General features: G+C 41.2%; 1 protein-coding gene across 1 annotated transcript in view; it reads left to right on the top strand.

Moving 5' to 3' along the window:
• Positions 1-18,292, top strand: part of thada (THADA armadillo repeat containing) — a 299,794-nt gene that overhangs the window by 75,329 nt on the left and 206,173 nt on the right. The window contains 1 exon segment of the mRNA XM_052011253.1: positions 11,740-11,862. Coding sequence (XP_051867213.1) covers positions 11,740-11,862 — 123 coding nt within the window.

The following is an 18,292-nucleotide window of genomic DNA, read 5'->3' as shown; positions in this document are numbered from 1 at the left end:
AATTCTGTTGCAAACAGAATGGGCCAATTAGATTGTTTTATCTTTGAGATTATAGTGGACCAAGGGTTTAAGGGATATGGGGATGGGGTAGATAAATGTGCTCACTTGGATAAATTCTGTTGCAAACAGAATGGGCCAATTAGATTGTTTTGCAACATTTATATCGGGACTTCTTGTGTTTTTACCTTATTTTGTATTTTGACAGGATGAGCTCTAAAACGCATTGCATATTGGTGTTGTTTTTGTAGCTGGGGGTGAAATGAGAGCCTGCTTGTGAAGATCTATCATGGCCCACAGATGGCACATAAATATTGAGGTTTTTCAAGAGGAAAGTAGTGGTGCTGGGTCAGCATCTGACAGGCAGTCAGCCATCTCTTTTGTTTAAACACAGTTTTCAGTATTTGCATGCAGTTGTGCAGTATCTCTGTAGAAATGCTAGGATCTGACATAAGGTAATTACTTTGTTGATGTAGCATTTCGTTTGGCAGAAGAATGCCATTCCAGCACTGCACTGAGGCACTTTTTTTTCCCTTGTCACAAAGAAGACTTTTTTGTTCACTGGTTCCTAAAATTTAATTAAACTTCAACTAAAAGTTCCATGTGTTTTAGTAATGCTAAGATGGAAATAATTTATTAATATTTTTTCATGCTAAAACATACAATGTAACTAGAAGACTTAACAGTTAAAATAAGGCAAATTTATTTTTTTAAGAAGTAGAGCAAAGTATCTTTTTCCCTTATGGGCTGAATGTAGGAGGTGAGATGTTTAGCTCTAATGACGTGCAGTAAATGGCATATACCTCATAGGATTTGAGTGGGAATCATTGTCCTTTACCATATGTTTCTTCTACTTGACCATTCTGATGCCTCAGATTGCAGGCAAAAATGTTGTCTTCGAGAGTCAATTATAGCTTTATAATTCATTTTAAAATAGTACAGCAAGTAGAGCTGCTGTCTTACATTTTCAGTGACCAGGGTTCAATCCTGACCTTGGGTGCTGTTATTGTGAAGTTTGCACGTTCTCTCTGTGACTGCGTGGGTTTCCTCTGGCTTCCTCCCACATTCCAAAGATGTGCAGGTTGGTAGTTATTTGGCCACTGTAAATTGCCCTTGGTGTGTAGGTGAGGTGAGTATAGAATCTGGGGAGAGTAAATGAGAATGTGGGGAGAAGAAAAAATGAGTTAATCTAGGATTGGTGTAAATGAGTGGTTGATGATCAGTATGGACTCAGTGGACCAAAGGGCCTGTTTCTGTGCTGTATCGTTCAATGACTCTAACTTAATTTTATCACCTTTCTCCACTGTTTTGGAAGAGCTGTCTCAGGGAGTTACAGCTCCACAGGTATTGGCAGTTCCACCTAATACATTAGTCCTTTTTCTCACCTGTATGCCTAGTTGGGGAAAAATAGAGGTTATTTATCTAAGCCTGATCTTTGACTTTGCCCTACACCTATACATGGTCTTGCAATCCAATGCACGGTAGTGTAGCAGTTAGCGCAATGCTATTACAGCGCCAGCGACCCGGGTTCAACTCCGGCCACTGTCTGTAAGGAGCTTGTACGTTCTCCTCGTGTCTGCGTGGGTTTCCTCCAGGTGCTCTGGTTTCCTCCTGCATTCCAAAGACGTACAGGTTGGGAAGTTGTGGGCATGCTATGTTGGCACTGGAAGCGTGGGGACACTTGCGGGCTGCCCTCAGAACACTCTACGTAAAAGATGCATTTCACTGTGTATTTCAATGTACATGTGACTAATAAGATATCTTATAATCAGAATTGGGGACACAATGTCGCATCATCATCTTTAATCCCCAAATGCTGTTCACCTGGATTGTCCATTTTTTTAAACTACTTTTAATTCATAATTATAGATTATATGGATACATCCATGTACACATGATTCAAGAAAACTTCCTTGATGAGTTTGCTATAGCCCAAATGGAAAGAAGCATTGCTGGATCGACTTCTGGGTAATGAGGTGGGCCAAGGGGTTGTGGGAGAACACTTGGGCAACAGTGGTCATGTATCATCATGTTTATATTGGTAATGGGGAAGTGCATGGAGCAACTTAAGTAAAACTTCCTAATCAAAGGAACTTGGTTGAATGGGATGAAAGAAGATCGGGCCAGGATAAAGTGGAATCAAAGATTTAGCCCAAATGTTTATAGGCTAAGGACTACATAGCAGGGAAATATTAAGCATAATAAAAGGAAGGGTAGGAAGGATTAGGGACCAAGAAAGTGATCTATGCATAGGGGTAGAGGGCTTCCTGAACAAAATGAGTACTTAGTATTGGCCCTTTCCAAGATTGAGGGTGCTGTTAAATTCTCTGGTGGACGCACAGTAGGAAGGATTTTTAAGAATGGTTAAGAATTAGAATGGTTCCAAGGATAAGGTATTTTGCCTGCGAGATTGGACAGGAGAAGTTGGGATTATTCTTGAAGCAAAGGTGGCTCAGAGGAGATTTGTTGGATGTGTATAAGATCCTGACTAATCTAGAAAGGTTAATTGCAGTCAAGCTGTTCCCATTAAAGGGTCACAGACTCAAACTGACAGGCAAAATTTACAAAGAAAAGTTGAAGAAAAATGTTGTGATTTGGAATGTGTTGCTTGCAAGGGTTAAGAAAACAGGCCTAATATGGGCTTTTGGAAGGGAATTGGACAGACATGAAGGGAAATAACTTGTGGAGCTGTGGAGAAAGGGTGGGAGAATGGGACTAATGGGATCATTCTATAAAGAACCAGCAGGGACTTAAAGAGCTAAATGGCCTTCTTCATCTGCTATAACCAATATGTTGCTCTTGTGTAATGAACCTGAAATTCAGTCATATAGCATCATAGAGTTGTACAGCATGGAAAACAGGCCCTTCGGCCCCATCTTGTCCATGATCTCCTGATGCCCTCCTGAGCATTTGGCCTAACATCCCTCTAAACCTTTTCTGTCTATGAACCTATCCAAATGTCTCTTAAACATTGTAATTGTATCTACCTCGTATCACTTCCTCGGGCAGCTCGTTCCATATACCACCCCACTCTGTGTGGAAAAACTTGCTCCTCAGGTCCCCTTTAAATTTTTCTCCTCTCACCTTAAACCTATGCCTCTAGTTTTAGACTCCGCTACCGTGGGGAAGAGACTGTGATCATCTTTGTTATCCATGCCCCTCATGATTTGATCATCCCTCTAAGCTTATCCCTCAGCCTCCTTCGCACCAGCGAAAATACTACCAGCCAATCCAGTCTCTCCTTGTAAACTCAAGCCCTCCAGTCCCAGCAACATCCTCGTGAATCCTTTCTGCACCCTCTCTTGCTTAATCGCATCTTTCTTATAGTGACCAGAACTGCACACAATGTCCCAGGTACAGCTTCACCAACATCCTTTACAGTAGTAACCTGACGTCCCAGCGTTCGAACTCAGTGGTCTATCTGATGAAGGCAAGTGTGCCAAATGCCTTCTTCACCATCCTGTCTACCTGTGTTGTCTCTTTCAGGGAACTATGTATCTGTACCCCTTGGTATCTCTGTTCCATAACACTCCCCAGGGCCCTGTCATTTACTGTGCAAGTCCTGCCCTGGTTTAGCTTTGGAAAATGCATCACTTTGCACTTGCCTGAATTAAATTCCATAGTTTTGGCAAAATTAGGGATTAGGTTTTTTGTACAAATAATGATGTCATTAAAAGAAACGCAAGTTGAATCGCCATGTAATTTTTTTGTGAAGTTCCTAAATGTCATACCCATTAGTCTGAGGTCAGAAATGAAACACAATCATAATACTGGAAATACGCATTCAGTTTATTGTATTTGTAAAGGAAAGAATTGAGCCAATGTCCAGATGTTGACTTTATCAGAAACCAAAACATTAGGTTGTCTTCAATCTTAACAGATGCTAATAAAATACTTCAAACATTTTCATTATCATTTCAGATTTTCAGTATCTGCAGTTTATTTTTCTTTTTCTTGATCATTTCTTTGTTTAATGCCATGCCAAGCAAGGCCCCAAGTTTGGTCCCTATCTCATCTGGACTAGTGGGAAGGCTGATAGAGTTGACCCACAGAGGGGAATAAAGACAGACATATCGTCACATTTCAACTTGCCATCCAGTTATTGCTGCTGGAAAGTTCATTGCAGATGCTGGGTGAAGTCATAATTTGGCCCATCTACCGCTAAGCTTGACAAGCCTGATAATTAGTACTTGTGAAACCCTGTCTCAGCATGAGTTGATGCCTTTAGAAAAAGAAAGGGAGTAAATTGCAGGGAAAGTTCATGATTTTTTTTAACTCTCGTCTTTTTTCTATATTATTTACTGGAAATGCACTTTGGTAAACCAGCATTTATTGCCCATCCTTAATTTCCATTGAGAAGGCAATTATGTGTTACCTTCCTGGACCACAACAGTCCATCTGTTGAAAGTACTCCCACAATGGTAATAGGTAGGGAGCTTCAAGCTTTCAGCACATGTGGGTGAAGAAACAATGGCGTGATACTATTTTGAGGGGAACTTGCAGTTAGTGACATTTTTATGTTAAACTTCACACATTTGGGAGCTCTGTCAGCGTAGCCTTGGTGAGTAACTGAGTGCATCTTGAAAGTAGTTGACACAGCAGCTACAGTGCACCATTGGTGGAGGGAGTGAATATTAAGGTTGTTGGGTGAGATGCTGATCAAGCAGTCGATTTTGTCCTCTATTGTGTCAAGCTTGAATGTGGTTTTGGATTGCAAAGACCCAGTTCTTGCTCTGAATGTTTCAGCCGCTAGAATCTGCAGTAACTTCCACACAATTCGGAAGAGGTCATAACCTTCAATTACTAAGAACAGGTCTGTCTCGCTGGCAGTTTAAAACCTAGTTTGCTGAATATATGTTGGAGGAACATACGATAGCAATGTTTCAGAGGCATTTCAACAGACTGTGGATAGAGGGATGCAGACCATGTACAGGCAACTGGGATTAGTTACGTATATTGGCATCATGGTTGGTGCAGATATGGTGGGCTGAAGAGCCTTTCCCTGTGCTGTACCATTTTATGTTCTAAACCCAATGAAAACCATGCTGAGTTCAACAACTTTTAGAGACTAAAGAGTACAAGTATAATTGTGATTTAAATTTTAAATTTTATTTACAGCATGGTAACAGGCCCTTCCGGCCCAACGAGTCCACGCCGCCCATTTTAAAATAATATTAACCACCCGTACGTCTTTGGCTGTTTGGCAAGCTGTTTCCAAAGTAACGGCCTTTTATTAGATTTGGAAATCTTAATTTGCTTCAGAATTGTTATTGAATTGTCCGAGAGTCATGGACAATAATCTTCAGTAATGACATTAAATTTTCACTGCAATTTCACAGTTGTTGTTAACTGAGCATCATTTGCATTTAAGGAATACAATATATTACATTAAAGCAAGGGAAATAAATGTAAGCATACCAACAGGAAGATTGAGCATAAAAAGCAATAAATTTGATCTCATTGAATACTGACCTCCCAAAACCACTTTAGCTTTATGTCGGTGAATGTATTAAAAATGTAAGCTATCAAATTTAATACTTTTCATTTATTGTGCAGTCAGGTTTGAAGAGCTAACTGTGGGCTTTTAGCTATTAAAAATCCTTTGAAGATTTAAATTATTTGACTTTGTCTGAAATATTTTGAAAGATGGAAGTGAAGAAGGAATGTGGGATGCTTGTCTTCATTAGCCAATGCATAGAATAAAAAAGCAGAGTGTTCATGCTATAACTTTGTTGAGGCCACGGCTGAACCACTGTATTCTAGTTGCCACACCGTAGAAAGGATGTGATTGCACTGGAGTGGGTGCTGGGGAGATTCACTAGAATATTATGAGGAATGGAGCGTTTCAGTTATGAAGCGAGACCAGACAGAATAATTTTGCTTTCCTTGGAGCTGAGGGGGTACCTCACAGGGGTATACAAAAGGGTGAATCATTTTAAAAAAAAGTTTTTCTCAATGCAGATTCGGAGGCATAGGTTCAGAGCAAGAGGTTTAAGGGTGATCTAGGGAAGAATTTTTTTCTCCCAGAGGGTGGTTAGAATCTGAGTGCACTGCTGGAGGGGATGGTAGAGGCAGGTACTGTCACAATATTTAAGTAATAGCTAGGGGATCACTTAATCACCAAGGGATTGAAGACGATGGACCACGTGCTGGAAGATGAAATTATAGATGAGTACTTGATGGTCAGCATGGATGTAGAAACCATAGAACAATACAGGCCCTTCGGCCCATCATGTTGTGCCGACCTTTAAACCTCGCTTAAGACTATCTAACCCTTCCTCCCACATATCCCCCTATTTTAAATTCCTCCATATGCTTACCTAACAATCTGTTGAACTTGACCAGTGTACCTGCCTCCACCACTACCCCAGGCAGCGCATTCCATGCACCAACCACTCTCTGGGTGTAAAATATCCCTTGAACCTCCCACCCATTACTTTAAAGCCAAAGGGCCCCGTTCTGTGCTGTGTGACTCTAGGACTCTTAGATATTGTTTGGGATATTAAAAATAACATAACACCATTATTTGGGCTATGTGCACTTGCATTTTTCACTTTTGTTTTTGGTTGAACAATGTAAGGCGATAAAGTAATTTCAGGGAGCTATTGTGGTGATTGCTGTACAAGGGAGCTGCATTAAAATGCACAAATTAATTGATAGTTATTATTTGGAGTGGTTAAGCTGTTGCAGGTTGTTATGTGCCCTCCCACTGCGAAGTTCAATAAATCCTGCCAGTTGTTTCACTCAATTATGTCATAAAAGCCCATTCAATAAATTGCTCAGAATTAACTTACTATATGGAAGGTGGTCAGGTTGTTGGGGGGAGGATGAAGTGGAGGGAAGGATGCTGAATTTATTGCTTTGCAACTGACTTTTTGGAAGGAAAAAAAACAACACAGTAGATCTGATTGTGGGTGAGAAGTTGTAGAGTGGAGATTTTTAGATTGTAAACTTTCTCTGATTATTGGTTTACTGTCCAAGACTGTTCTAACACAAGAGCTGAGAAACCGAACACAGCTGCCCGTTGGTCACAGCACTCTGAATAAACTGAAGGATAATAAGCTAAACATAGAATTTTTGATTACTGTGAGTGAATAGTTAACAAGGCTGTAATTTACTCCAGAGAAATGGATGGCATCGTGAGCCATTGAAGTGAAGCTCAAGTGGTTTCTGGATGTCAGTTGAGCCAGGAGATTAAATTATAGCCTTACACTCTTCCTGTTTGCGTGTTCTCTATTCGTCTCTCTTTCTCTGTTTTTAATATTACATATTTTATTGTCCCAAATGCAAAAACAAACTACAGTGAAAATCCTGGTGTCATTTCTAAAGATTATTGCAATGACTCATAGTTAACACAATGACAGTTCCAAAACATAATTATATATTATCAGTGCAGTGCAAACCCATCAAACTTCTAGCCTCTTTTCCTTGGGAAAGCGTGGGTCAGCATCAGCATCTGGTGCATCTGAAAATGATGCGCCAACTCTGTTTATAGCATGTAGCTTTTACTATGGTACAAGGCTATGTGCTATAGGCAGAAGTCCATCTGCAATCCTACAACTTCCAGGTATATGTGCAAGTAGACAATTTATAATCGTTAGATGGAGGAGACTCGGTAAATGTTCTCAACTTAAGGAGCAGCACAGTGGCTCAGCTTGTAGAGCTGTTGCCTCAGCTTTTGTGATTCGTGTTCAATCCCCGATGCTGTCTGCGTGGAGCTTACACATCGTCTGTGATGGCATGGGTTTCATCCAGATGCTCTGGTTTCCTTCCACATGTTCTACCTTGTTGTGACCTTGAACCTTATTGTTTACCTGCACTGCACTTCCTCTGTAGCTGTGACATTACTCTGTACTGTTGTTGTTTTTACCTGTACTACTTCAATGCACTCCGTACTAACTCAATGTAACTGCACTGTGTAATGAATTGACCTGTACGATCGGTATGCCAGACAATTTTTTCACTGTACCTTGGTACACATGACAATAGTAAACCAATATCAATACATCTCAAAGACGTGCGGATTGGTGGGTTAATTGGCCACTGTAATTTGACTCTCAAGTATGGGTGAGTGGGAGAAGCTGAGGAGAGTTGATGATAATGTGAGGAGAATATAATGGGATTGGTTACGGTTCATGTAAACAGGTACTTGATAGTGGGCTGACAGGTATAGACTCGGTCTGGACTATTTCCATTTTGTATGGCTATGAAGGCAGCGTGCAAATGCAAAAGTCAAGACTATAATATTTTCAAGTGCTGATCAGATAATCCATGAGCTCCACCTAAGGTTATCACCGTCACAAGTGAGAGTTCTAAAATCCCCTTAAATTCACTCTACATGACATCTAGAAATGGCTGCAGATCCTGAATGCAGCGAAGGATATAGGTCCCAGCAACATTCCTGTTCTTGTCCTGATGATCTTTTTTTTCCAATAAATGTATTCCAGTGCAACCTCACCACAGGCATCGATCTGCCAGTGTGCAAAACTTTCCAGGTGTGTCTTGTCCAATTTCCATTCCATCAGCCTTCTGCCAATCATTTTCAGATTGTTTAAAAGAATTATTAACAGTGCCACCAAGTGACTGGTTATTGACAGTTTGAGTTGTACCAAGTCCAGACCTTATTATGTTCTTTGTACAAACATTGATATGAGAGGTGATATGAAAATGGCAGCCTTTGACATGAAGAAGCCATTTGACTGTGTCTGGCTTGAGTGAACTTCATTAAAACACGTCAGTGAGGAATAGGGAATTGCCTCCAGGTTTGTAGATAACACATTGGGAAATGGGGGTGGTTGAATTTGGTCTACTGAGCCCCAGGATGCCCCTGCAAGCCCAAGAGATAGCTAGTTTGTCAGTGACTTTATATTGACCACATATACAGAGGAAGCAATATTCAAACATTGTTCAATTCCATTCATAATTTCTCAGGAAATGAAATGGTCCATGTGCAACAAGAACTTGGTGATATCTGTTCTGGGCTGATAAATGGCAGGCAGTGGTAATAATGTAATTACTATTTCTTAATATTTCATAGCATTACTGTGAATGAGAGATTAGTGTGCAAAGTTAATGCATAGAAGATTGGGGATAGTATCGGCATGGACTTAGAATTTGTTGAAAGACAGGAAATGAAATTGAGGAATAAATGGGTCTTTTTCCGGATGGCAGGCAATGACTAGTGGAATATCACAGGGACTGGGACTTGGGCTCCAGCTGTTCACAATATATATTTATATCACATTAAGATAATGGGATTGGTATGACATTCAGATAATGGGGTGCATTGGTTGGCATGGATGTGGTGAGCCAAGGGGCTGTATGACTCTGACTCTGCATCACTGATTTGCATGTGGGAACTAAATGTAATATCTCCACATTCACAGTTGGCACAAAGCTGGTGGGATGGGATATAGGGGGTGGAATATGTGCTGTGACAATGGAAAGAGACTTCAGTGTGATTTAGACAAATTTGGTGAACAGGCAATGCAGTTTAATGTGGATAACTGTGAAGTTATCTACTTTGGTTCCAAAGGCAGAACAGCAGATTTATTATCTGAATGTGATAGATTGAGGAATAAAGGAAAGTTTGAGGCCTATGTGTCCTTGTACACTAGTTGCTGAAACCAGGCATTTAACCAGGGCAGGCACGGTAGTGTAGCGGTTAGCATAACGGTATTACGGTGCCAGCGACCCCAGATTCAATTCCGGCCACTGTCTGTAAGGAATTTGTACGTCTCCCTGTGTCTGCGTGGGTTTCCTCCGGGTGCTTCGGTTTCCTCCCACATTTCAAAGACATATGGGTTAGGAAGTTGCGGGCATGCTATGTTAGTGCTGGAAGTGCATTGACACTTGCGGGCTGCCCCCAGAACACTCTACGCAAAAGATGCATTTCACTGTGTGTTTTGATGTACATGTGACTAATAAAGAAATCTTATCTTATGTAGGTTGGGCACTTGGCCCTTCAGCTCCATCACTCAAAGTTATGGCTCATTTCAGGACCATATTCAATGGTATATTGGCTGTCCTTTCAAGAGGATTCAAGTATAGGAGCAAGGATGACTTGTGCAGTTAGAAGGGGACTTAGTGAGACTCAATATGGAGTTTTAGGTGCAGTTTTGGTTTTACTGAGGGAGTGCAACATACGTTTATTAAACTGAGTCATGGGGTGGCAGGACTGATGCATGAGGAGAGCTTTTGTTGGTTCTCCCCATATTCATTGGAATATAGAAGAATGAGAGAACCTACAAGATTCTAACAGGACTGGGCACCCTAGGTAAAAGGAGCAAGTAGAACCAGCAGCCAGTGTCTCAGAATGTGGAATATTCTATTTAGAATGGAGCTCGGAAGAAATTTCGTCCTGAATCTGTGGAATTCTCTGTGGCAGAAGGCTGTAAAACCAAGTAATTAAATATATTGAAGAAGGAGACTTTTTTTAATGCTAAAAGGATCAAAGTGTCGTCCTGAAATCAATTTTCCCTTTCCGTCCGCTGTAGATAACACAGTGCCACAAGGTTGATTCGAACAAGTACCTTTATTAGCAGTGCACCGCTAGGAGAATTCTCTTCAGCACTCACTAAGAGTCGCTTCCCGAGTTCTCCCCGAACAAAGGGCAGACAGACATTTATACAGGAATTGTCACGCACATCCCATGCAAACGGCGCCGCGAGTTTCGGTCAAGCTATAGAGATCCCGAGACAGCTATCACCCCTTTTGTCTTAGTATAATTGAGTTATAATCAAGGCTTTCAAAGGCAGGTATCACCCTTCATTGTTCAGACCAAGTCTTCACCTTGATGTTAATTACAATCAGTATCGCCACCGTCTGACATATCGGAATGGTTCGTTACCCGAAACAAAGGCAGTTAACATACTTAACATTCCAACCTAAATAGTGGGTCAGCAGCTTGCTAGTCCTTGCTAACGAAATATAAATGCATATATATATATATATATATATATATAATATATTATTTGCCAGTTATAGGTATGGTTGCAATTCTTAACCCTTCACTTCCTCAAAAGGGTATGAGAGAAGGCAAGGATATTGTCCTGAAATGAGCCATAACTCTGAGTGGTGGAGCTGAAGAGCCAAGTGCTATCAGAAGAGGCTGGACAAACTTGGGCTCTTTTCTCTGGAGCAGCAGAGGCTGAGGTGTGATCTGTTGTAAGTGTATAAAATTTTGAGGGGCATAGATAGGGTGGACAAGCAACATCTTTTTCCCATTATTGAGCGATCCAATACCAGAGGGCATGCATTTAAGGTGAGAGAGAGTAGGTTCAGAACAGACATGAGGGGTACTTTTTTTTTACTGAGAGAGTGGTGGATGCCTGGAATGTGTTGCCTGATAGGGTGGTGGAGGCAAATTCATTGGGGGCTTTTAAGAGGGGCTTGGATGGGCACATGAGTGAGAGGAAAATAGAGGGATATGGCCATTGTGTAGGTAGGAGGAAATAGCTAGGTTGGCACAACATTGTGGGCTGAAGGGCCTGTTCTGTGCTGTACAGTTCCATGTTCTATGTTTTCTATGTTTCTTAGACCTTTAGCATCAATATTCTGGAGATTGCTTTTGGCCAGAAATGTACCTGGATTAATTGGTACTATATTTCCTATGGTGTAATTGAAAGAGATTCTTCTGTATTGCATATTATAATGGGTAGAAAATGACTGGGGGGGGTGGGGGGGGAAAGCATTTGTGTTGTTCATACATAATTTCTTAATACCTATTTTTGTTTTCGTCAGGTGCATGCCCTGAATATCTTGAGAGCACTGTTCAGAGACACCAAAATAGGTGAAAATGTCATTCCCTATGTGGCAGATGGATTGCAAGCTGCCATCCTTGGCTTTACATCTCCTGTGTGGGCAGTAAGTCATGACCTTCTAACATTCTTTGCAAGTTTGGTAACTGTATCTTTTCCATACCTAATGTGATCAATGAGAGAAACCAAAATATGCATTAAAGCACTTAAGGCTTCTGAGATCTGTGTAAATGCTTGTGAGGGAGGCTTTCCCATTATCATGGTATGATGAAAATGGCTCACTGTTGAGCAAGGCAGCATCCTTCAATAAGATATAGAGAGAGTGAGCAGTGCAAAGTTGATTTTGGCTGTTCTAAAGATCATTCCGATGGTGATTTGATGTGAATTATTGCTGAGCATGCAATTATATATTTTTTTGCATGTAAGCCATGTGATAACTCCAAAACTAAAATATTACGTGTGTAAAAAAATCTTTAGTTCCCTGGCAAAGGACTAGTTAGCTCGGTGTATTGGACTTTCCCAATTGAACCCTAGTTTATCAAGTTAAGTAACATACAGTTAGATAACAAATCATTAAACAGTGGTTATGTTATTGGAAAAATAACATTTTGGAGGCAGAATAAAAAGAAAAACATAGATTAAAACAGGGCGGTCAGTATGAACTTGTTAAAGGAAGGTCATGATAGCCTGATTTGATTGAAATTTTTGAAAGCTGACGTAATAATGAGAAATAGGAGCAGGAATATGCCATGTGGCCCTGAGCCTACTCTGCCATTTAGTAAGACCATGGTTGATCTAACCTTGGCCTCAGCTGCACTTTCCTGTTTGTATCCCAGAACCCTTGACTCTCCGATAGAACAAATGTTTGTCCATCTCAGCTTGATTATACTCATTAATTGAAGGAAGGTATTTTGTTTTAGAGCATATTAAGAAGGATCAATGATCTTCAAAAGGCCTTCGGCAAGGTGCCCGCATAAGAGGCTGCTTAATAAGATGAGATCCCATGGAATTACAGGAAAGATATTAAAATGGGTAAAGCATTGACTCATAGGCAGAAAGCAAAGGGTGGGAATAAAGGGATCCTGTTCTGATTGGTTGTCGGTTACTAGTGGTGTTCCGCAGGGGTCGGTGATTTTTACACTGTATATCGGTGATTTAGGTTATGGATTAAATGGTTTTGTGGCTGAGTTCGCAGATGATACCAAGATAGGTGGAGGAGCAGGAAGTATTGAAGAAACAAAGGTTGCAGCGAGACTTGGACAGTTTAGGAGAGTGGGCAAAGAAATGGCAGATGAGATACAATGTTGAGAAATGTGCAGTTGTACATTTTGGAAGAAGAAATAAACGGGCAGATTATTATCTAGATGGGGAGAAAATTCAAAATTCGGAAGTGCAAAGGGACTTGGGGGTCCTCGTGCAGGATACCCTAAAGGTTAACCACCAGGTTGGATCGGCAATAAGGAAAACAATGCTATGTTGGCATTCATTTCAAGAGGAATAGCATATAAAAGTAAGGAGGTGTAGATGAGGCTCTACGGGACACTGATGAGACCTCATTTGGAATACTGTGTGCAGTTTTGGGCCCCTTATCTTAGAATGGATGTACTGATGTTGGAGAGGGTTCAGAGAAGATTTATGAGGATGATTCCTGGAATGCAAGGGCTTACATACGAGGAGCGTTTGTCGGCTCTTGGACTGTATTCATTGGAGTATAGAAGAATGGGAGGAGATCTCATAGAAACATTTCGAATGTTGAAAGGATTGGACAGAGTAGATGTGGCTAAGTTGTTTCCCTTGGAGGGTGAGTCCAGGACAAGAGGGCACAGTTCTAGAATTAGAGGGTACCCAGTTAAAACAGAGATGAGGAGAAATTTCTTTAGCCAGAGGGTCGTGGATTTATGGAATTCTTTGCCACATGCAGCTGGGGAGGCCCAATCATTGGGGGTGTTTAAGGAAGAGATTGATAAGTATCTAATTAGTCAGGGTATCAAGGGATATGGGGAAAAGGCCAGGAATTGGGGCTAAATGGGAGAATAGTTTAGCTCATGGTGAAGTGGCAGAGCAGACTCGATGGGCTGAATGGCCTACTTCTGCTCCCTTGTCTTATGATCTTGTGAATGATTTGATGCAAAGCTTATTTGATCCACTCCATTGATTTTCCCAGACATTTGAAGAAATCCCATATGGCAGACTGATTGGGGGGAAAAATGATTTGTGCTGGGTTGGAATCTTAAGTTGAACCTAAAATTGGAACAGTATCTTGAACCAATTGTGTAATAACAGGTTTAATAGTCAGTTTGTAGAGGGGCTATCCAGGGCTCAGTGCCGGGTCACTTGCTATTAATGTTTAAACAAGTGTAGGAGGGGTGATGGCTCAGTGATTTAGAGGGGATCTGAGGGGACCTTTGTTCACTCAGTTGTAAGTACATGGAATGCACTGCTGGAGAAGTGGTGGAAGCAGAGTCACTGACAGAATTTAAGAAGTGTCTAGATGAGCACTTGAATCACCAAGGCATAGAAGACTCCAGGTCAAGTGCTGGAAGATGAGATTAATATAGATGTGTGCCCATTGGTCGGCCGTGGACGTGGTGGGTTAAGTGCTGTATGACTATAATTTTGAAGTTTCCAGGTGATACAAAATTGGTTGATACTGACAAAAATATAGACTTTAAGTAGATATTGCTGGACTGGTCAGCTGAGCAGAAAAGTTGAAGATCTAGCATGATCTCCTTGTTCTTGTATTGTGTGCCTTCCCCAAAAAAGGCAAATCTCTTGTATACCACCTGAACCTCTTTATTACGTGTGCTGTTATCTTCAGGGATCTGTGATCATGCACTCCAAGATTGTTATATTCCTGTATATGTTTTGGTATTCTGTGTTGTTTTGTGAATTCCCTTTTCTTCTTTGCCCTCTCCAAATGCGATACTCGCATCTTTTTTTTTGCTGCCTTTATGCCCACAAATCAGTTCACTTGTACCTTCCTGCAGCCTTCAACTTCCTTCCTCGCTATCAACCACGATTCAGTTTTGGTATCATTGACAAATTTCTTAATCATGGATTGTACACTTATTTCCTGATCATTAATCTATGTCACAAAATGCAAGGGACCCAAGACTAGCTCTGTAGAAGCCCATTCCAAATAGCCTTACAGTCATTAGAATTCCAGCCTGTGCTTTCTTCTACTGACCCAGTTTTTAATCCACCCTGCTATGTGGAACTTTGTCAAATGCCTTGTTAAAATTCACATAGACTACATCAAACTCACTCCTTGTTACTATCTGACAAAGTTCACTCAGAACATAGAACAGTACAGCACAGAACAGGCCGTTCAGCCCACAATGTTGTGCCGACATAGCTAATCCCTCCTACCTACAGAATGCCCATATCCCGCCATTTTCCTCTCATTCATGTGCCCATCCAAGCCCCTCTTAAAAGCCACCGATGAATTTACCTCCACCACCCTATCAGGCAACACATTCCAGGCATCCACCACTCTCTCAGTAAAAAAGGGTACCCCTCATGTCTGTTCTGAACCTACCCCCTCACCTTAAGTGCATGCCCTCTGGTATTGGATCGCTCAATAATGGGAAAAAGATATTGCTTGTTCACCCTATCTATGCCCCTCATAATTTTATACACTTACAACAGATCACCCCTCAGCCTCTGCCGCCCCAGAGAAAAGAGCCCAAGTTTGTCCAGCCTCTCCTCATAGCACATGCCCTCTAATCCAGGCAGCATCCTAGTAAACCTCCTCTGCGCCCTCCCTAAAGCCTCGACATCCTTCCTATAGTGAGGTGACCAGAATTGCACGCAATACTCTAAATGCGGCCTAACCAGAGTTCTATAGAGTTGCATCATAACTTCTTGACTCCTGTACTCAATACCTCAATTAATGAAAGCAAGCATTCCATGACCCTTAACCACCCTATCTACCTGTGTAGCCACCTTCAGTGAGCCATGGATTTGCACCCCAAGGTCTCTCTGCTCTTCAACACTGTTGAGGGTCTTGCCCTTTAGAATGTACTGCCTCTTGACATCAGCCTTACTGCTGACTGACCTTGGTCAATCTGTGCATCATCAAATGCCGATTTACGTTGTCCTACAGAATTTTTTCAGTAATTTTCCCAACACTGACTGGCCTTCGGCTTATCAGTCTATCCCTTTCTCCATTTCTATAGAACGTTGCCACATTAGCATTTCCCCATTGCTCTGATGTGATGCCAGTGGGCAAAGGGGAATGAAAAATAATGGTCAGAGCCTCTGCTATTTCCTCCCTTGATTCTTTTAAGAAAATAGGATACATTTATTCTGGGTCTGGCAAGGTATGTTAGACCCATTTAATGTGCCCTATGCCCCGAGGTTTATCAGTTCCAATATTTTATATTCTTTCTCCTCAATGTCAATGCTTGTATGATTCCGCTCTTCCGGAAGGACAGAAGCAAAGTATTCATTTAGGCAGACTTGGTGATCATTTTACTCTCTAAAATGACCTAATCTTTCCTCTCATTATCATAATGGTGCAGTAAAATGCCATTTGGCACATCGGGTGTATGCCTATTTCCAGGTGAGTAGTGCCATTAGTCCCATTGCCATTCTTTATTTACCTGTACTCTCGCAAGTCATCCTTTCTCGCCACGTGCCCAAACACTAGTCTTTTGATTTGTTTTGCCATTATCTTATACTAGGGGCAACTTACAGTTGCCAATTAATTTACCAGCATGTCTTTGGGAGGAAACCCAAGCATTTATGGAGAGAATGTGCACTGAGGTCAGGATTGAACCCAAGTCCCTGGAGCTTTGAAGCAGCAGAGTAACAGTTGTGCTCCCATCCTTACCACATCCTTTTATGTATTTATAAAGAAGACTATTTATTTCCAATGGTTTTTATCTGAGAATTTCTTTCTCATGCACCCTCTTTGTCTCCCTAATTTCATTTTTAATTCATACCTGTACCTTGGATACTCCTCAAGGATTTCTGCAATGATGAGCTCTGTGTATTTGTCAAATACTTCTCCCTTTCTGCTTTATTCTATTCAGTATGTCTTTGATGTGTGGAGCTCCAGATTTGTGATTTTCTCCCCTTTATTGGGAACATGTTTGGTCTAAACTCTCATAATATTCTCCTTGAAGTCCACTTGCTGTTCTGACACTGATTTTCATTCAAGTAGTTGTTTCCATTTCAGTTTTGCTAAGTCATATTGCAGCTAGGTTAAACTGTTCGCTCTCTGTCCTTTTCCATAATTATGCTAAATATCACTTAATTATTATCACTGCCTCCAAAATTCTGCCCATTGCCACCTCTCCACTTGCCAGGTTTATTCCCTAAAACCATGCCCAGTACTGCCTCCTCATTTGTTGGACTTGGCTTGTGTGATCTTAAAAAAAAGCTCTCGAGTGCAATTCATGAAATCTGCACCTTCCATACCTTTTCCTCTGCTGTAGTCCCAGTTTGTGTTAAGATAGTTGATATCCCCTAATTTTGCTTTGTTATTTTTGTACTGCTCAGAAGTTTGCCTCTGTATTGCACTTCCATCTTCCCCTGACTTTTGGAAGCCTATAATGAACTCCTAGCAACCACTTTTTTTTTGTTTTTGTTCGGTTCAATCCATGTCCTTGTTATTTACTGGATCCGTTAACCAATCTGGTGCACTCCCTCGTTACCCTTCTGCTTTGCCCTCCCCAAATCTTGTTTAAAGGAATCTTGTAACCAAGAATATTTCAAATTGTAGAAAATTGTAAAAGTCGCTAAAGAATTACCCAATCTTTTCCCATCTTCCAGCACTAGGTTATAACCTGGCAGGCCATGGCCTTTCAAGCATACATTCAGGCACTTCTTAAATTCTTTGAGGTTTCCTGCGTTTTACACCTTTTCAGGCAGGCAGCTCCATTCACTTACCGCACTCCACGTGAAAGATATTTTTTTGCCTCCCCTCTTATTCTACTAATTACTTTAATTTTTTGTGCCTGGTTTTTGACCTCTGATTTAGGGAAGTAGGCCCTTCCCATGTGGTTTAACTTTTTAATTTCCTCTGTAGCTCTCTCTAGTCTGTCTGCTGAACCAAACCCTTCTACCCATGCTACTGGTACAGATGTGAACCACAGCCTCTGCCTATATTTGTTTGCTCACCTCTGCATAGTGCAGAATGTTTTGCACCTGTTTTGGCCCTGGCACTAGTCCAGCAACATACCATTCTGGAATCACATTTTAGCTATGGTAACATCTATCTGTCCTCTAACTATCGAAGCTATCAGAGTAGATCATACACTGACTTCTATTCTGGTCCATCTTGTTTGTCCTAATGTGTTCCCTGAAACAATCTTCCACTGAGAAAAAATGGCATGGACCAGGACAGAAGATTGTGCCTGTGCCAGTTGCAAAAGAGCTACCCAACCTAATCACATATTCCAGCCCTAGGTCTGTAGGTCATGGCTCTACAAACACACAGAATGTAGAAAAGTACAGCACAAGAACGGGCTCTTCAGCCCATGATGTCTGCGCCGAACATTATGCCAAATTAAACTAAATTTATTCTGCCT

The sequence above is a fragment of the Pristis pectinata genome, chromosome 3 (assembly GCF_009764475.1).
Source record: "Pristis pectinata isolate sPriPec2 chromosome 3, sPriPec2.1.pri, whole genome shotgun sequence".
NCBI lineage: Eukaryota > Metazoa > Chordata > Chondrichthyes > Rhinopristiformes > Pristidae > Pristis > Pristis pectinata.
Note: the sequence above shows the minus strand (reverse complement) of the source record. Positions and strands in the feature narration are given on the sequence as shown.